A 14,325-nucleotide genomic window follows, 5' to 3' on the forward strand; every position below is an offset into this window, starting at 1 on the left:
TTTTGCCTGCGGTCGGGAAACCGCATACGGCCGAAAACGCAGCCGACTGGAGGCTGCGGTTCACTCCGGTCGGCTCATAGACATGCATTAACTACGGTTCCCTATACGGCTGAGTGCAGGTGCCGCGATTAATCCCCGCCCACCCCTCCTCCCAGCCGTATACGGGAACCGTAATTACAAACCGTAGTGTGAACCCAGCCTAAGCCAGGTTGGACCTGGAATACATACGGGACTTATAAATTGAGATGCGACAATTTTTCTTCATAAATAATGACATTTGATAAATACATGACCACTGCAAAGTAAAAAAATAAAATGACTACGTGAGATTTCAGAAATTATGCTTTGGAATAAGCAAAAATCTAAAAGTCGCACGTGCGCAAGTATGTGCGACTTTTTTACGCAAAAGAAATCTACTACGGAGCTTGATAAATATCCTTCAAAATAATTACAAAAACGTGAGGGGTGGACTCTTATGTGAGATACTGTATATTTTCAGGAGTAACAGAAGAACAGCACAAATCAATGTTCCTAATAAAAACATTCAAGAAGTTTTATTTTATAGGGTATTTTCTGATTTAAAAAAAATAAAATAACAGACATGTCAGGAGAGCTCCGAGTACCTACAGTATTATTGCAGTGGACTTCTAACTCACTTGCCTCCCCTTGGTATAAATGTATAAGGCTAAGTATCCACTTTTTTTTTTTTTTTTTTTGGGGGGGGTAAAACGCCAAGAAAAAGCCAATTCTGCCACATGGCTTTTTTTGGGCCAAAAAACGCAGCGGCCAGATGTTAGCTGTAAATCAATGAGAAATTGCAAATTTCGAATTCCACTTGGCATTTTTTAACTTTGGCGTTTTTATTTTTCCTTTTGGCGTTTTTTCACTTTTTTTGCTTTTTTTTCAGCTTCTTGGCGTTTTGAAAATAACGCTTTATGTCACTCAAACCGGCGTTTTGCTCCAATAGAAGTCTATAGGAGTGAGAAAATGGCAAGAAAAACGGGCAGTTTTTAATCTTTTTTGGACTTTAGCGATCCAAAAAAGTGATGGAGATAGCTGTTTTGAAAAAAAAATTCATAGGGTACCATTAAGGAAAAAAAAATAAAAAAAAGATACAGTAGTGAAGGAAAAAATTCTATCTAACGAAATTTATATTTTTTATTAAAAAAAATGTTATTACTTTTTAACCCCTTAAAGGGGTTATCCAGCATAAGGTGATTTTAGTACGTACCTGGCAGACAGTAATGGACATGCTTAGGAAGGATCTGCGCTTGTCTTGGGGCTAAATGGCTATGTTGTGAGATTACCATAATACTGTGGCTAGCTTTCTGTGAACTTGTATTTCCTGTTTTCAGTTTTCTTATTTGCCTACAAATCCCATGATACCATTTTCCTCACTCCCACACGTCAGCCACCCCACCCATTGAAACATAAATGAGCTGCAGACCTGTGGTCTTCAATCAGGGTGCCTACAGCTGTTGCATTAGTTGCAGATTGATCCCTCCACCCATTGAAGCAGACAGGCTCCCTTTCATCAGCTACTAGTGAGTAAGGTCTTGACCTCATTGCAAGCTGGGAAAAATCCGAGACAGCAGTAATTTTGTATGTTGTTAAAAATAAATATTGGGGTGAAAATCACATAAGAATTGTGAGAAAACCATCACACACAGGTAAAGACACTATATTATTAAGTACACTAACTTTACAGCCCCTGTAGCATAGTCAAATAAAAAAAAAAATGCCGGAATACCCCTTTAAGGACCCATGACATACGCGTACGTCATGAGTCCGCTCCCGATCTATAACGCGGGGCCATAACGGGTCGGACCCGGCCTCTAACAACGGCCGGGACCCGTGGCTAGTAGCGCGCGGCATTGATCGCGGTGCCACGCGCTATTAACCCTTTAGACATGGTGTTCAAAGTTGAACGCCGCCTCTAAAGTGAAAGTGAAACCATGCCGGTTAGCTCAGGGAGCTGTTCGGGATAGCCGCGGCGAAATTGCAGCATCCCGAACAACTTACAGGACAGCGGGAGGATCCCTACCTGCCTCCTCGCTGTCCGATCGCCGAATGACTGCTCAGTGCCTGAGATCCAGGCATGAGCAGTCAAGCGGAAGAATCATCGATCAGTGGTTTCTTATGAGAAAGCATTGGAAAATGTAATAGATCAGTGTGTGCAGTGTTATAGGTCCCTATGGGAGCTATAACACTGCAAAAAAAAAAAAAAGTGAAAAAATAAAGTGAATAAAGATCATTTAACACCTCCCCTAATAAAAGTTTGTATCACCCCCATTTCCCCATTAAAAAAAAACTATGTAAATAAAAATAAACATATGTGGTATCGCCGCGTGCGGAAATATCTGAATTATAAAAATATATTGTTAATTAAACCGCAAGGTCAATGGCGTACACGCAAAAAAATTTCAAAGTCCAAAAGAGTATTTTTGGTCACTTTAAATATCATGAAAAAAATTAATAAAAAGCGATCAATAAGTCCTATCAATGCAAAAATGGTACCACTAAAAACTTCAGATGACGGCGCAAAAAATTAGCCCTCATACCGCCACATACACAGAAAAATAAAGTTATAGGGGTCAGAAGATGACAATTTTAAACTTATAAATTTTCCTGCATGTAGTTACGATTTTTTCCAGAAGTACGACAAAATCAAACCTATATAAGTAGGGTATCATTTTAATCGTATGGACCTACAGAATAAAGAGAAGGTGTAATTATTACCGAAAAATGTACTACGTAGAAACGGAAGCCCCCAAAAGTTACAAAATGGCGTTTTTTCTTCAATTTTGTCTCTCATTCATTTTTTCCGTTTCGCCGTAGATTTTTGGGTAAAATGACTAAAGTCACTGCAATGTAGAATTGGTGACGCAAAAAATAAGCCATAATATGGATTATTAGATGCAAAATTGAAAGAGTTACGATTTTTTAAAGGTAAGGAGGAAAAAATTAAAATGCAAAAACGGAAAAACCCCGGGTCCTTAAGGGGTTAAACAGGGATCAATTTATGTGTGCGGGGAAATAAAAATGTAGCCGACAATTATAAAAATGTATTGTGTGTGTTTTTCACTTTTTTTTCTTTATTTTTTACATTTTTTTTAGTTAGTACTACTACTCCCAGCATGGAACACACTGTTCCATGATGGGAGTAGTAGTACCTGTACTTATAGACAGATCGCCCACTGCGATCTTTCTGTATAATGTATAGATGCGGCGGGCGCTCTTCTATGGTCCCCTGCCCTGACTTATATATACACATATCGTATATCCCGGCGTATAAGACTACTTTTTAACCCCGAATTTTCTTCTGAAAAGTGGGGGGTCGTCTTATACGCCGGGTATTGGGGTCCGGCATAGGAATACTTACGATTATCGTGCCGGCTCCTGTGTGCGGCTGCAGGCGGGGGCCGGCCAGAGCATGTACAAACTAATAACTGTATACTTAAAAACCAGGGTGCCTCCAGCTGTTGTGAAACTACAACTCCCAGCATGCCCGTATCGGCAAAGGCTGTCCGGGCATGCTGGTAGTTGTAGTTTCACAACAGCTGGAGGCACCCTGGTTTTTAGTATTCATGAATTAGTTTTTACATGCTCTGGCCGGCCCCCGCCTGCAGCCGCACACAGGAGCCGGCACGATAATCGTAAGTATTCCTATGCCGGACATCCCCGTGTCCCGAAAAGTCTTTTCGGGACATAAGGATGTCCGCAGGTCACTTACATGCCGCCGACCTAATGTGGGGGGGGGGGGGGGGGGGGGGAACATGCCGCCGACCTAATGTGTGGGAACATGCCGCCGACCTAATGTGGGGGGAACATGCCGCCGACCTAATGTGGGGGGAACATGCCGCCGACCTAATGTGGGGGGGGAACATGCCGCCGACCTAATGTGGGGGGGGAACATGCCGCCGACCTAATGTGGGGGGGGAACATGCCGCCGACCTAATGTGGGGGGGGAACATGCCGCCGACCTAATGTGGGGGGGAACATGCCGCCGACCTAATGTGGGGGGGAACATGCCGCCGACCTAATGTGGGGGGGAACATGCCGCCGACCTAATGTGGGGGGGAACATGCCGCCGACCTAATGTGGGGGGAACATGCCGCCGACCTAATGTGGGGGGAACATGCCGCCGACCTAATGTGGGGGGGAACATGCCGCCGACCTAATGTGGGGGGAACATGCCGCCGACCTAATGTGGGGGAACATGCCGCCGACCTAATGTGGGGGAACATGCCGCCGACCTAATGTGGGGGAACATGCCGCCGACCTAATGTGGGGGAACATGCCGCCGACCTAATGTGGGGGAACATGCCGCCGACCTAATGTGGGGGAACATGCCGCCGACCTAATGTGGGGTAACTATAAAAAGGTACTGTACATAGCGGTAGGAGGGGTAGTCTTATACGGCAAGCATATCCAAAACTCTATATTTTAACTGTAAAAGTTGGGGGTCGTCTTATACGCCCAGTCGTCTTATACGGCGGCATATACGGTATTCATATTTCCCGCAGAGCTGTGATTGGCCAGATGGTTCCAGCCAATCACAGCTCTCTGTGAGAAATAGGAATATGTGTATATATACGGCCGTGCAGGGCGACCATAGCAGAGCGGACGCTGCATCTATACATTATACCGGAGCATAACAGCGGGAGTCAGGAGGAGTGACATGCGCTGTGATCTTTCCATAACTGCAGGTAATACTACTCCCAACATGGAGTACACTCTGCTCCATGCTGGGAGCTGTAGTACCTGCATTAATAGACAGATCGCAGCGGGTGTCAGAAATTACACTCGCTGCAATCTGTCTATTAATGCAGGTACTACAGCTCCCAGCATGGAGCAGAGTGTGCTCCATGTTGGGAGTAGTAGTGCATGCTTAAGGACATATCACAGTGGATGTCACTACTGACACCCGCTGTGATTGTCCTGTGTATAGCAGAGATGGAGTGACTGTATACATCGCTCCCATCCCTGCTCTGCACTATACTCCGGGTTGGCCACTCATTCATTGATATTTTCCTCATAGCTGTGATTGGCCTGATGGTTGCAGCCAATCACAGCTCTGGGTGGGAAATATGAATGACATCACTGGCCGGAGTATAGTGCAGAGATGTGAGCGCTGTATACAGCGGCATCTGTGCTATATAATGGACGATCGCATAGGGTGTCAGGACTGAGACCCGGGGCGATCTGTCTATTACTACAGGTACTACTACTCCCAGCATGGAACAGTCTGTTCCATGCTGGGAGTAGTAGTACTACCTAAAAAATGTAAAAAATTGAGGGGAAAAAAAAAAATGTGAAACACACACACTATTAAAAAATGATAAAAAGTTGGTTATAAAATATATACATTTCGTTTAATAAAATGTTTTCCATCACTGCAGCATCCTTTTTTTTTGGTACCCAAAAACACGCCAAAAAGGTGACAAAAATGCAATTTCCACACAAATTAAAAAATGCCAGAAAAAACGCCAGATGCAGGACATTGCACTGGCGATTTTTCAGGCTTTTTTTAATCCCTAATAACGCAATACAAGAAACCAAGTGGAAACTTAACCTAACTCACCTCTGTCTGTCACTGACTAGTATAGTGTTTCCCAACCATTGTGCCTTCAGCTGTTGCAAAACTACAACTCCCAGCATGCCCGGACAGCCATACAGATGGAGGCACACTGGTTGGGAAACACTATAATAGTAAGTCTAAATCACTTGGCAATGAATGCAGAAAGTGATCGCTCTAGAGACTTTACAGGAAGACGACCCCTGCAGAGAAACAGTCAGACTCAGGATATAGTTTTCTTTTCCTTATAAGTCTATGCAAAAACATAAAATAAACAAGCATTGACTGATCGGTCAACAGGGAAAGGTTGCTACTGTTCTGCAACAGGAAATGACAAGCCGGCAGCCCTCAGTGCAGCGCGAGCAGGTTACTTCCCCTTCTATGAATAGTAAAGCAAAAAACGTTACTATACACAGGGAACAAAAACCCTCAGCTAAAGAACGCCAGCATTATCAGCACAGTCTCTGGCTACTATACAATGAAGTGATAGGGTTTGAGGTGTTGTGTACTGGGGGGGAATCTATGAATATGGTAAACCCAAAAAGGAAGTCACGAAAAACACTGAATGCCCATAACCAGTAGAATTATATAAGGTTTCATGTCCAGAGAAATCGCACAAACCTTGCACTGTTATCAATAACTAATTTAACAGCAGATAGTTGGGAAGGTGGAACTGCCTGATGATCTAAGGCCGGATTCACATTACGTTTTGAAGGTATGGGAACCGGATCTGGCGTGGGGGGGGGGGGGGGGCCTGCTCAGGAGTGAAATCCGAGTGCTCCCGTATCCCAGCCGGACCCGGCTCATATCTCATTCTTATTCTCATGCCGTGGTTTTAGGTCCGATCAGAAAACCAGATACGGGGCAAAAATGAGCCCACCGGAGTCATTATCTTAGGCTGGGTTCAGACCTCGTTTTGTACTTACGGTTCCCGTATACGGCTGGGAGGAGGGGGGTGGGGCTTAATCGCGGCGCCCGCACTCAGCCATCTAGGGGAACCGTATTTAATGCATGTCTATGAGCCGACCGGAGTGAACCGCAGCCTCAGGTCGGCTGCGTTTTCCCGACCGTAGGCAAAAACTTAGTTGACCACGTTTTTGCCTGCGGTCGGGAAACCGCATACGGCCGAACGCGCAGCCGACCGGAGGCTGCGGTTTGCTCCGGTCGGCTCATAGACATACATTAAATACGGTTCCCCTATACGGCTGAGTGCGGGCGCCGTGATTAAGCCCCGCCCCCTCCTCCCAGCCGTATACGGGAGCCGTAAGTACAAAACGAGGTGTGAACCCAGCCCTCCGGTAGGCTCATTGGAATGAATGAGATAGGGGCCGGGGCCGGCTGGGTTTTCACTCCCTCCCCCCAGGAAGATCAGATTCCTGTATGTTCAAAACGTGGTGTGAGCGCACCCTAAGGGTGCGTTCACACGCTATTTGTTTTTGCGGGTTTTCCGCTGCGTACTTGAAAGTGGGTGGGCTCTTCTCTGCTGTCCGTAGCAGATTTTCCACAGCAGAATTTACTCTGCAGAAAATCCGCTGCAGTCCCTACTGACTACAATTGGGCTTGCGGCGGATTTTCCGCAGCGTTAATTCCTCCATGGAAAATCTGCTGCGGACAGCCGAGAAGAGCCCGCCCCCTTTCAAACATGCAGCGGAAAACCCGCAAAAAAAAATCCACCCATAGGCAGTTTTTCCCCAACCAGGGTGCCTCCAGCTGTTACAAAACTACACTCCCAGCATGCCCGGACTGCTGGGAGTTGTACTTTTGCAACACCTGGAGGCAACCTGGTTGGGAAACACTAATCTAAGGTGTATGGTGACCTTTCGACTTCCCAAAGTGTACTCGTCAATTCAGAATAAGCTGTCCTGTTTGTGTACATGAGGGGCAGCACTATTTCTGGCCATTATATTCATTTGTACACAGCTAGAAGACTAATAAAAGAAAGTCTATGTAAATAAAAAAAAAATTTAAAAAAATTAAAAAAAAAAAGAACATTCCTAAATACTTTACTTTTCCTAGCTGAGAGTTTGCTACAATTGTATCCATTTCTCACAAAATAATTTTTTTTTAAAATAATTATCTCTTTTATACAAATAGTCTGTTACAATGTATGTGTAGGTGAAATGTATCCTCATAAAATAAAAGTTCTCTAGCTTGGACATAACATAAATGCTGTAAATCCTCAGTACTGGGTTGAATTCATACCCGAGTAGATTGCTGCAACTTGCTAGCTCACCCTACATTGCTCAGAATGAACGTAAGGATTGCAGTTTCAGAAAAAAAAAAATTAAAAAAAAATGTGCTGCATTTACCATGACATGACCAAAATGTGGTCAATGGTACTGCGCAGGTCTCAAGGACACAGAACCTTAAAGGGTACCTTTCATCAAAAAAAAACTTTTGATATATTATAGATTAATGTATGCAGAATAAACTTCCCAATTGCATGTTATTTAAAAAATATGCTTCTTTCTATTTAATTTTCCACTTTGAAAAAATGACCACTAGGGGTCTCCCTACCAGTCCTTTTTTCTATGGATTTCAGACTCATGCAGGAGTCCTAAATCTCAGACTGCAGCCGGGACACAGACAAACTCCCTGGCAGGGAGCAGTGCTGAGTTTGTCTGTGTTCTGGCTGCAGTCTGAGATTTAGGACTCCTTCATGAGTCTGAAATCTATAAAAAAAAAAAAGGACTGGCAGGGAGACCCCTAGTGGTCATTTTTTTCAAAGTGGAAAATTAAATAGAAAGAAGCATATTTTTTAATAACATGCAATTGGAAAGTTATTCTGCATACATTAACCTATAATATATCAAAAGTTTTTTTGATGAAAGGTACCCTTTAAGAAAAGCATGCACCTCTCTCCCTGCTCATTGTCATGATCTGTCGAGGTCTGAGTGCTCTATAAGACAATCAAAAAAAAAAAAAAAAAGTTTTTTAAAATTTATGAATCCCTTTATCTCAGATTCATGGGACCCTTGGGACTTCGACATTATATCAGTGTTTCCCAACCAGGGTGCCTCCAGCTGTTGCAAAGCTACAACTCCCAGCATGCCCGGACAGCCTTTGGCTGTCCGGGCATGCTGGGAGTTGTAGTTTTGCAACAGCTGGAGGCACCCTGGTTGTTAAACACTGCATTATATGATGTAGTTTACAGAGTAGAATACTGAGGTTTGCTGTGCACTTATTCAGATACTATTTGGAGACTTGAAATACAAAGCGAAGCAACCAAGTGCTTTATTTTTCCTTTTATTCACTCATCACATTTACGAAAGCTAAAATTCATAATTTCATATATATATATATATATATATATATATATATATATATATATATATATATATACAAAAAATTTAATATTCTTGTATATAAGCCCTGGCTTAGTTCCATCTTTAAGAGATCCTTATTGAGTAAGCAACTAGACTTAGGACTTTTCTATTGCGTTTTATAGGCCCCAAATATTCGCTCTGCGCACATAACTAAAACTTGTGCCAAAAATTTCTTTTTGATATTAAGAAAAGTAACTTTCAGTGATAAAATGAGCCTTTTATATTGTATTCAATAAAGTCTATATAGCATTTCATCCGACAAAACAAAAATGCCGGATGGGGGGGACAATGAAAAACATAAGAATAAAAAAGACAAACCGATGGGGAGGGGGGTGAATTCTCCCAAAGCAGAACCCCCCTCCTTCTTTGCGGAGTAATAAATTCTATATCAGCGTATCAAATTTACAGAAACCATCGCTTGCAGGTATTCAAGTATGGATACCAAAAGTGAAATGAGAACCCCAAGTGTTTATATAGAGATTCTGGCATTGATAATTTTTAATATTTTCCAATATTAGAGAGTGTTCCTGTGAGTAAACATAAGCAAGATCACCCAAAAAATGTCAATGTAGGCTTCATAAAAAGGTCTAATAAAACACTTTACAGTCACGCTTTAAAGCGCATTTAAAACAGACCCCGAATTTATCCCAGCACAAGTGATAAAAAAAAAAAGAATATTACATCTTACACTCACCCTTCGCCAAGCTTTTCTAGAACATCAAAGACCTCTTCTGGCTGTTTCGTCAGACTGTCTTCACTCAGCTTTTTAAGTTTGCTAATAAAAAGGAAAGAAACACATAGGCATGAGGTCGACACATTCACATCATAGGAATTAATCTGAGGAACAAGGACTGTCACATCCTAAATACTTTGGGGTACACTTTGAGATAAGTCGTGACAGTCCAAGGTCGTCTTCTGCCAAGGTCAACAAAAGGCCAACATGACAATCTTTCCTTTTATATGTCATCCAAACAAAATTAAAGGGGTTATCCACAATAAGGTGATTTTAGTACTTACCTGCTAGACAGTGATTGACATGTTTAGGATCTATGTTTGTCTTGGAGCTAAATAGCTATGTTCCAGCAGAACAGTGCTGCTATGGCTATTTTTTGTTTAAATTTCCTCCCTCCAACTACAAGTCCCAGGATCCCTTGTTTGTAAGCGTAAGGTCGCTTTTCTCCCTCCCACACAATCAGTCACCTTACACAATGAAGCACACCTGAGCTGCCTTCCAGGCTGTGCTGTAAACAATAGACCAGTGTTTTCTAACCATAGTGCCTCCAGCTGTTGCAAAACTACACTTCCCTGCAGAATGATTTCCCTCTCACCCACCGGTCACTCCACCCATTGAAGTAGACAGCGAACGTGCTGACAGTTTTCCTTTAATACGAATGAAAAATCAGCCACTAGGTGGCTCTGTACTGTTCCCTGACACAGAGCAAACAGTTAGTTTGTCCACCACTGAAATTCCGCCGTGTGAACTGGTCTCACCGAGACCCTTTCACACCAATGTTAAGTTCACAAGGCGGAATTCCGCCCTTGGAATTCTGTAGGGTGAATGTACCCTTAGGCAATTAATAATAACCCATAAACAAAAAGTGCTGTGCAAGAATCAAAATTTAAAAAACACACAAAAAAAGTGCAATTGCAATCAAAGTAGTAATAGAAACATAAAAATGTGTCGGAAGATAAGAACCATTTTGCCCATCTAGTCTGCCCAATAATCTGAATCCTATCAATAGTCCCTGGCCCTATCTTATATGAAGGAGTCGTATGCTTATCCCATTAATGCCTAAACTCCTTCACTGTATTTGCAGCGACCACTTCTGCAGGAAGGCTATTCCATGCATCCACTAGTCTCTCAGTAAAGTAATACTTCCTCATATTACTGCAGAAACCTTTGCTCCTCTAATTTAAAACTATGTCCTCTTGTGGTAGTTTTTCTTCTTTTATATCTCCTCCTTTACCGAGTTGATTCCCTTTATGTATATAAAAGTCTCTATCATATCACCTCTGTCTCTTCTTTCTTCTATACATGTTAAGGTCCTTTAACCTTTCCAGGTAAGTTTTATCCTGTAATCCATGTACTAGTTTAGTATCTTCTCTGAACTCTCTCTTGAGTATCTATATCCTTTTGGAGATACGGCCTCCAGTACTGCGCACAATACTCCAAGTGAGGTCTCACCAGTGTTCTGTATAGCGGCATGAGCACTTCTCTCAACTGCTTATACCTCTCCCTTTTACCCATGCAAAAACTACAAAAATAAATAAAATAAAAAATGGCAACACCTTTGCCACCCTTACAAGAACCCTGCAAACCTGAAAAAGAAAAAGAAAAAAAGGATTAAAAAAAAACTTACTACCCACAGGTAGAAAAGGGAGCATACGTACTAGTAGGCTAGTAGAAGAACAACATCCAGCCAACACAAAGTTTAAAGTGGTACACCACTGGAAAACATTTTTTTTTAAACTCAACTGGTGCCAAAAAGTTAATTACTTCTATTTAAAAATCTTAACCCTTCCAGTACTTATCAGCTGCTGTATGTTCCACACAACCACAGTACTCTCTGCTGACACCTCTGCTGAGCAGGATAGGTTTTCTATGGGGATTTTTGCTCCTACTCCGGACAGTTCCTAAAATGCAAGGTATCAGCAGAGAGCACTGTGGTCAGACAGAAAGGAAATTTAAAAAGAAAAGAACTTCCTGTGGAGCACATAACAGCTGATAAGTACTGGAAGGATTAAGATTTTTAAATAGAAGTAATTTACAAATCTGTTGGCACCAGTTGATTTACAAAAAAAAAAAAAAAGTTTTCCAGGGGAGTACCCCTTTAAAGAATCCCAATGATGTAAACTACCAAATATGTGCCACGGGAGAATCCTTATCAAAGGATGGTGTACCCAATGCCCATTTCAAATCTTGTCTTGTGTTCTCTTTTTGTGTGTTTTACATTTTATACAATATATTGATAATGAAAGACTAAAATTGGTCAGAATTGATGAGATTTTTAGGCTTCATCAGACATTTGGCAGGTGAAGAGTCTGAACTAAGATCCTGTTTTATTGTATTAGGGAAAGTCGTGGTGCCAATACCAAAGCATTAACAATATGCAATACTCACAATTCACCATCAGGCCTGATTTACAGTAGGTAAACAGATAAAATTTGATCAGTAGTTTATCAGTGTTGCGTGCCCAATCAAGTCAATGGAGAGAGTTTAAAACACTGATCCATCAATAAGTACTTTTATCTTGTTAACCATCTGTTTTTCAAAGGGTAACTATTTCCTGTCTAGTAGATGTTCTATCAGTATTAAGTGCAGAAAATAGGGGTCTAAGTAGTGCTGGGCGGTATACCGGTATGAACCGGATACCATTTTTTTTTCTCCCGCGGTATGGATTTTTGCCCGTACCGCTATACTGGTCGGGCCCCTCCCCCCACCCTCCGAGTCAATAAAAAAACATTAAACTTACCCGTAATGGGGGTGGTCCGGGCCATCCATCCTTCCTGTAGTGTCCGGCGGCATTCCGGGTGGAGGATGAACCGGTCCGGGCTGTCCTTCTCCGGGGGTCTTCTCCACTCCGGGCAGGCTCCGGCCTAGTACGCTGCATAGACGCCGCTACGCCGTGACGTCAGGTGCGTCGCTGCGCATGGACATCACTGCGCAGCAGCATCTATGCAGCCATACTAGGCCGGAGCCTGCCCGGAGTGGAGAAGAGGACCCCCGGAGAGGAAGGACAGCCCGGACCGGTTCACCCTCCACCCGGAATGCCGCCGGACACTACAGGAAGGATGGATGGCCCGGCTCACCCTCCCAGGACGGTCCCTGCAGCAACTGGGAAGGCGAGTCAGGGTTCTGGGATGGACAGGGGTCTGTATAATATACTATACCTACAGTAGGCCCTCCAGCTGTTGAGGTCCTCCAGCTGTTGCAAAACTACAACTCCCAGCATGCCCGGACAGCCGTTGGCTGTCCGGGCATGCTGGGAGTAGTAGTTTTGCAACAGCTGGAGGCACCCCTAGTTGGGAAACACCGACCTATACTATACACTACTATATAGTCCAACACGCTGGGAGTTGTAGTTTTGCAACAGCTGGAGGCTGTAGGGTTGTTTGTTACATCTATTTAAAAGGGTACTCCACTGCCCCAATGTTCAGATCATTTAGTTCCAAAAGCCCATTTAGTTCCGCTACGCCACCTCAATGCAAGTCTATATGTAAAAAAAATAAATATACCGTGAAATACCGTGATACTTTAGAAAAATACTGTGATACTCATTTTTGGTCATATCGCCCAGCATTAGGTCTAAGTGTTGGAGTTCATCCTCTGGAACCCAACAGAAATAGCAAAAATATGGACCTGAGCCGCCGCAGATAGTCGAGTACAGTGCTTAACTATCAGGTGGCTCTATAGAGAATAAATGTAACAGCTGGATGCACATACCAACCCACTGCTCCATTCAACAGGGCAAGTCAGGTTCCTATTTTTGTGATCGTAAGAAGGGGGTCCCGGAGGTCTGAACCAACACACAGTTAAAACTACAATTGAAAGATTTACACATCTGTATTTTGGACCCACTCCTGGTTTTAGCTTATAAGGATAGAGTCATACAACGCATATCCAGAATACAGTGGGGCAAAAAAAAAAAAAAAAAGTATTTAGTCAGCCACCAATTGTGCAAGTTCTCCCACTTAAAAAGATGAGGGAGGCCTGTAATTTTTATCATAGGTATACCTCAACTATGAGAGACATAATGAGGAAAAAAATCCATAAAATCACATTGTCTGATTTTTAAAGCATTTATTTGCAAATTATGATGGAAAATAAGTATTTGGGCAATAACAAAAGTTAATCTTAATACTTTGTTATATACCCTTTGTTGGCAATGACAGAGGTCAAACATTTTCTGTAAGTCTTCACGAGGTTATCACACACTGTTGCAGGTATTTTGGCCCATTTCTCCTTCGTTGCCCTGGTGGTGTGTTTGGGATCATTGTCATGCTGTAAGACCCAGCCATGTTTTATCTCCAATGCCCTAGGAAGGAGGTTTTCACTCAAAATCTCACAATACATGGCCCCATTCATTCTTTCCTTTACATGGATCAGTCGACCTGGTCCCTTTGCTGAAAAACAGCCTCAAAGTATGATGTTTCAACCCCCCCCCCTCCCTTCCCCCCATGCACAGTAAGTATGGTGTTCTTTGGATGCAACTCCGCATTCTTTCTCCTCCAAACACGACAAGTTGAGTTTTAACCAAAAAGTTCTACTTTGGTTTCATCTGACAATATGACATTCTCCCAATACTCTTCTGGATCATCCAAATGCTCCCAAGCAAACTTCAGACAGGCCCGCACATGTACTGGCTTAACCAGGGGGACACATCTGGCACTGTATGATCGGACTCCCTGGTGGCATAATGT

The 14,325-nt window shown here is 42.9% G+C and overlaps 1 protein-coding gene across 1 annotated transcript in view; it reads right to left on the reverse strand.

The window, feature by feature from the left end:
- Positions 1-14,325, reverse strand: part of STK3 (serine/threonine kinase 3) — a 245,238-nt gene that overhangs the window by 209,241 nt on the left and 21,672 nt on the right. The window contains exon 2 of the mRNA XM_056522374.1: positions 9,599-9,679. Within this exon, the coding sequence (XP_056378349.1) occupies positions 9,599-9,679 (81 nt within the window). The remainder of the gene's footprint in view (positions 1-9,598; positions 9,680-14,325) is intronic.

The sequence above is a fragment of the Hyla sarda genome, chromosome 5, assembly GCF_029499605.1.
Source record: "Hyla sarda isolate aHylSar1 chromosome 5, aHylSar1.hap1, whole genome shotgun sequence".
Lineage (NCBI taxonomy): Eukaryota > Metazoa > Chordata > Amphibia > Anura > Hylidae > Hyla > Hyla sarda.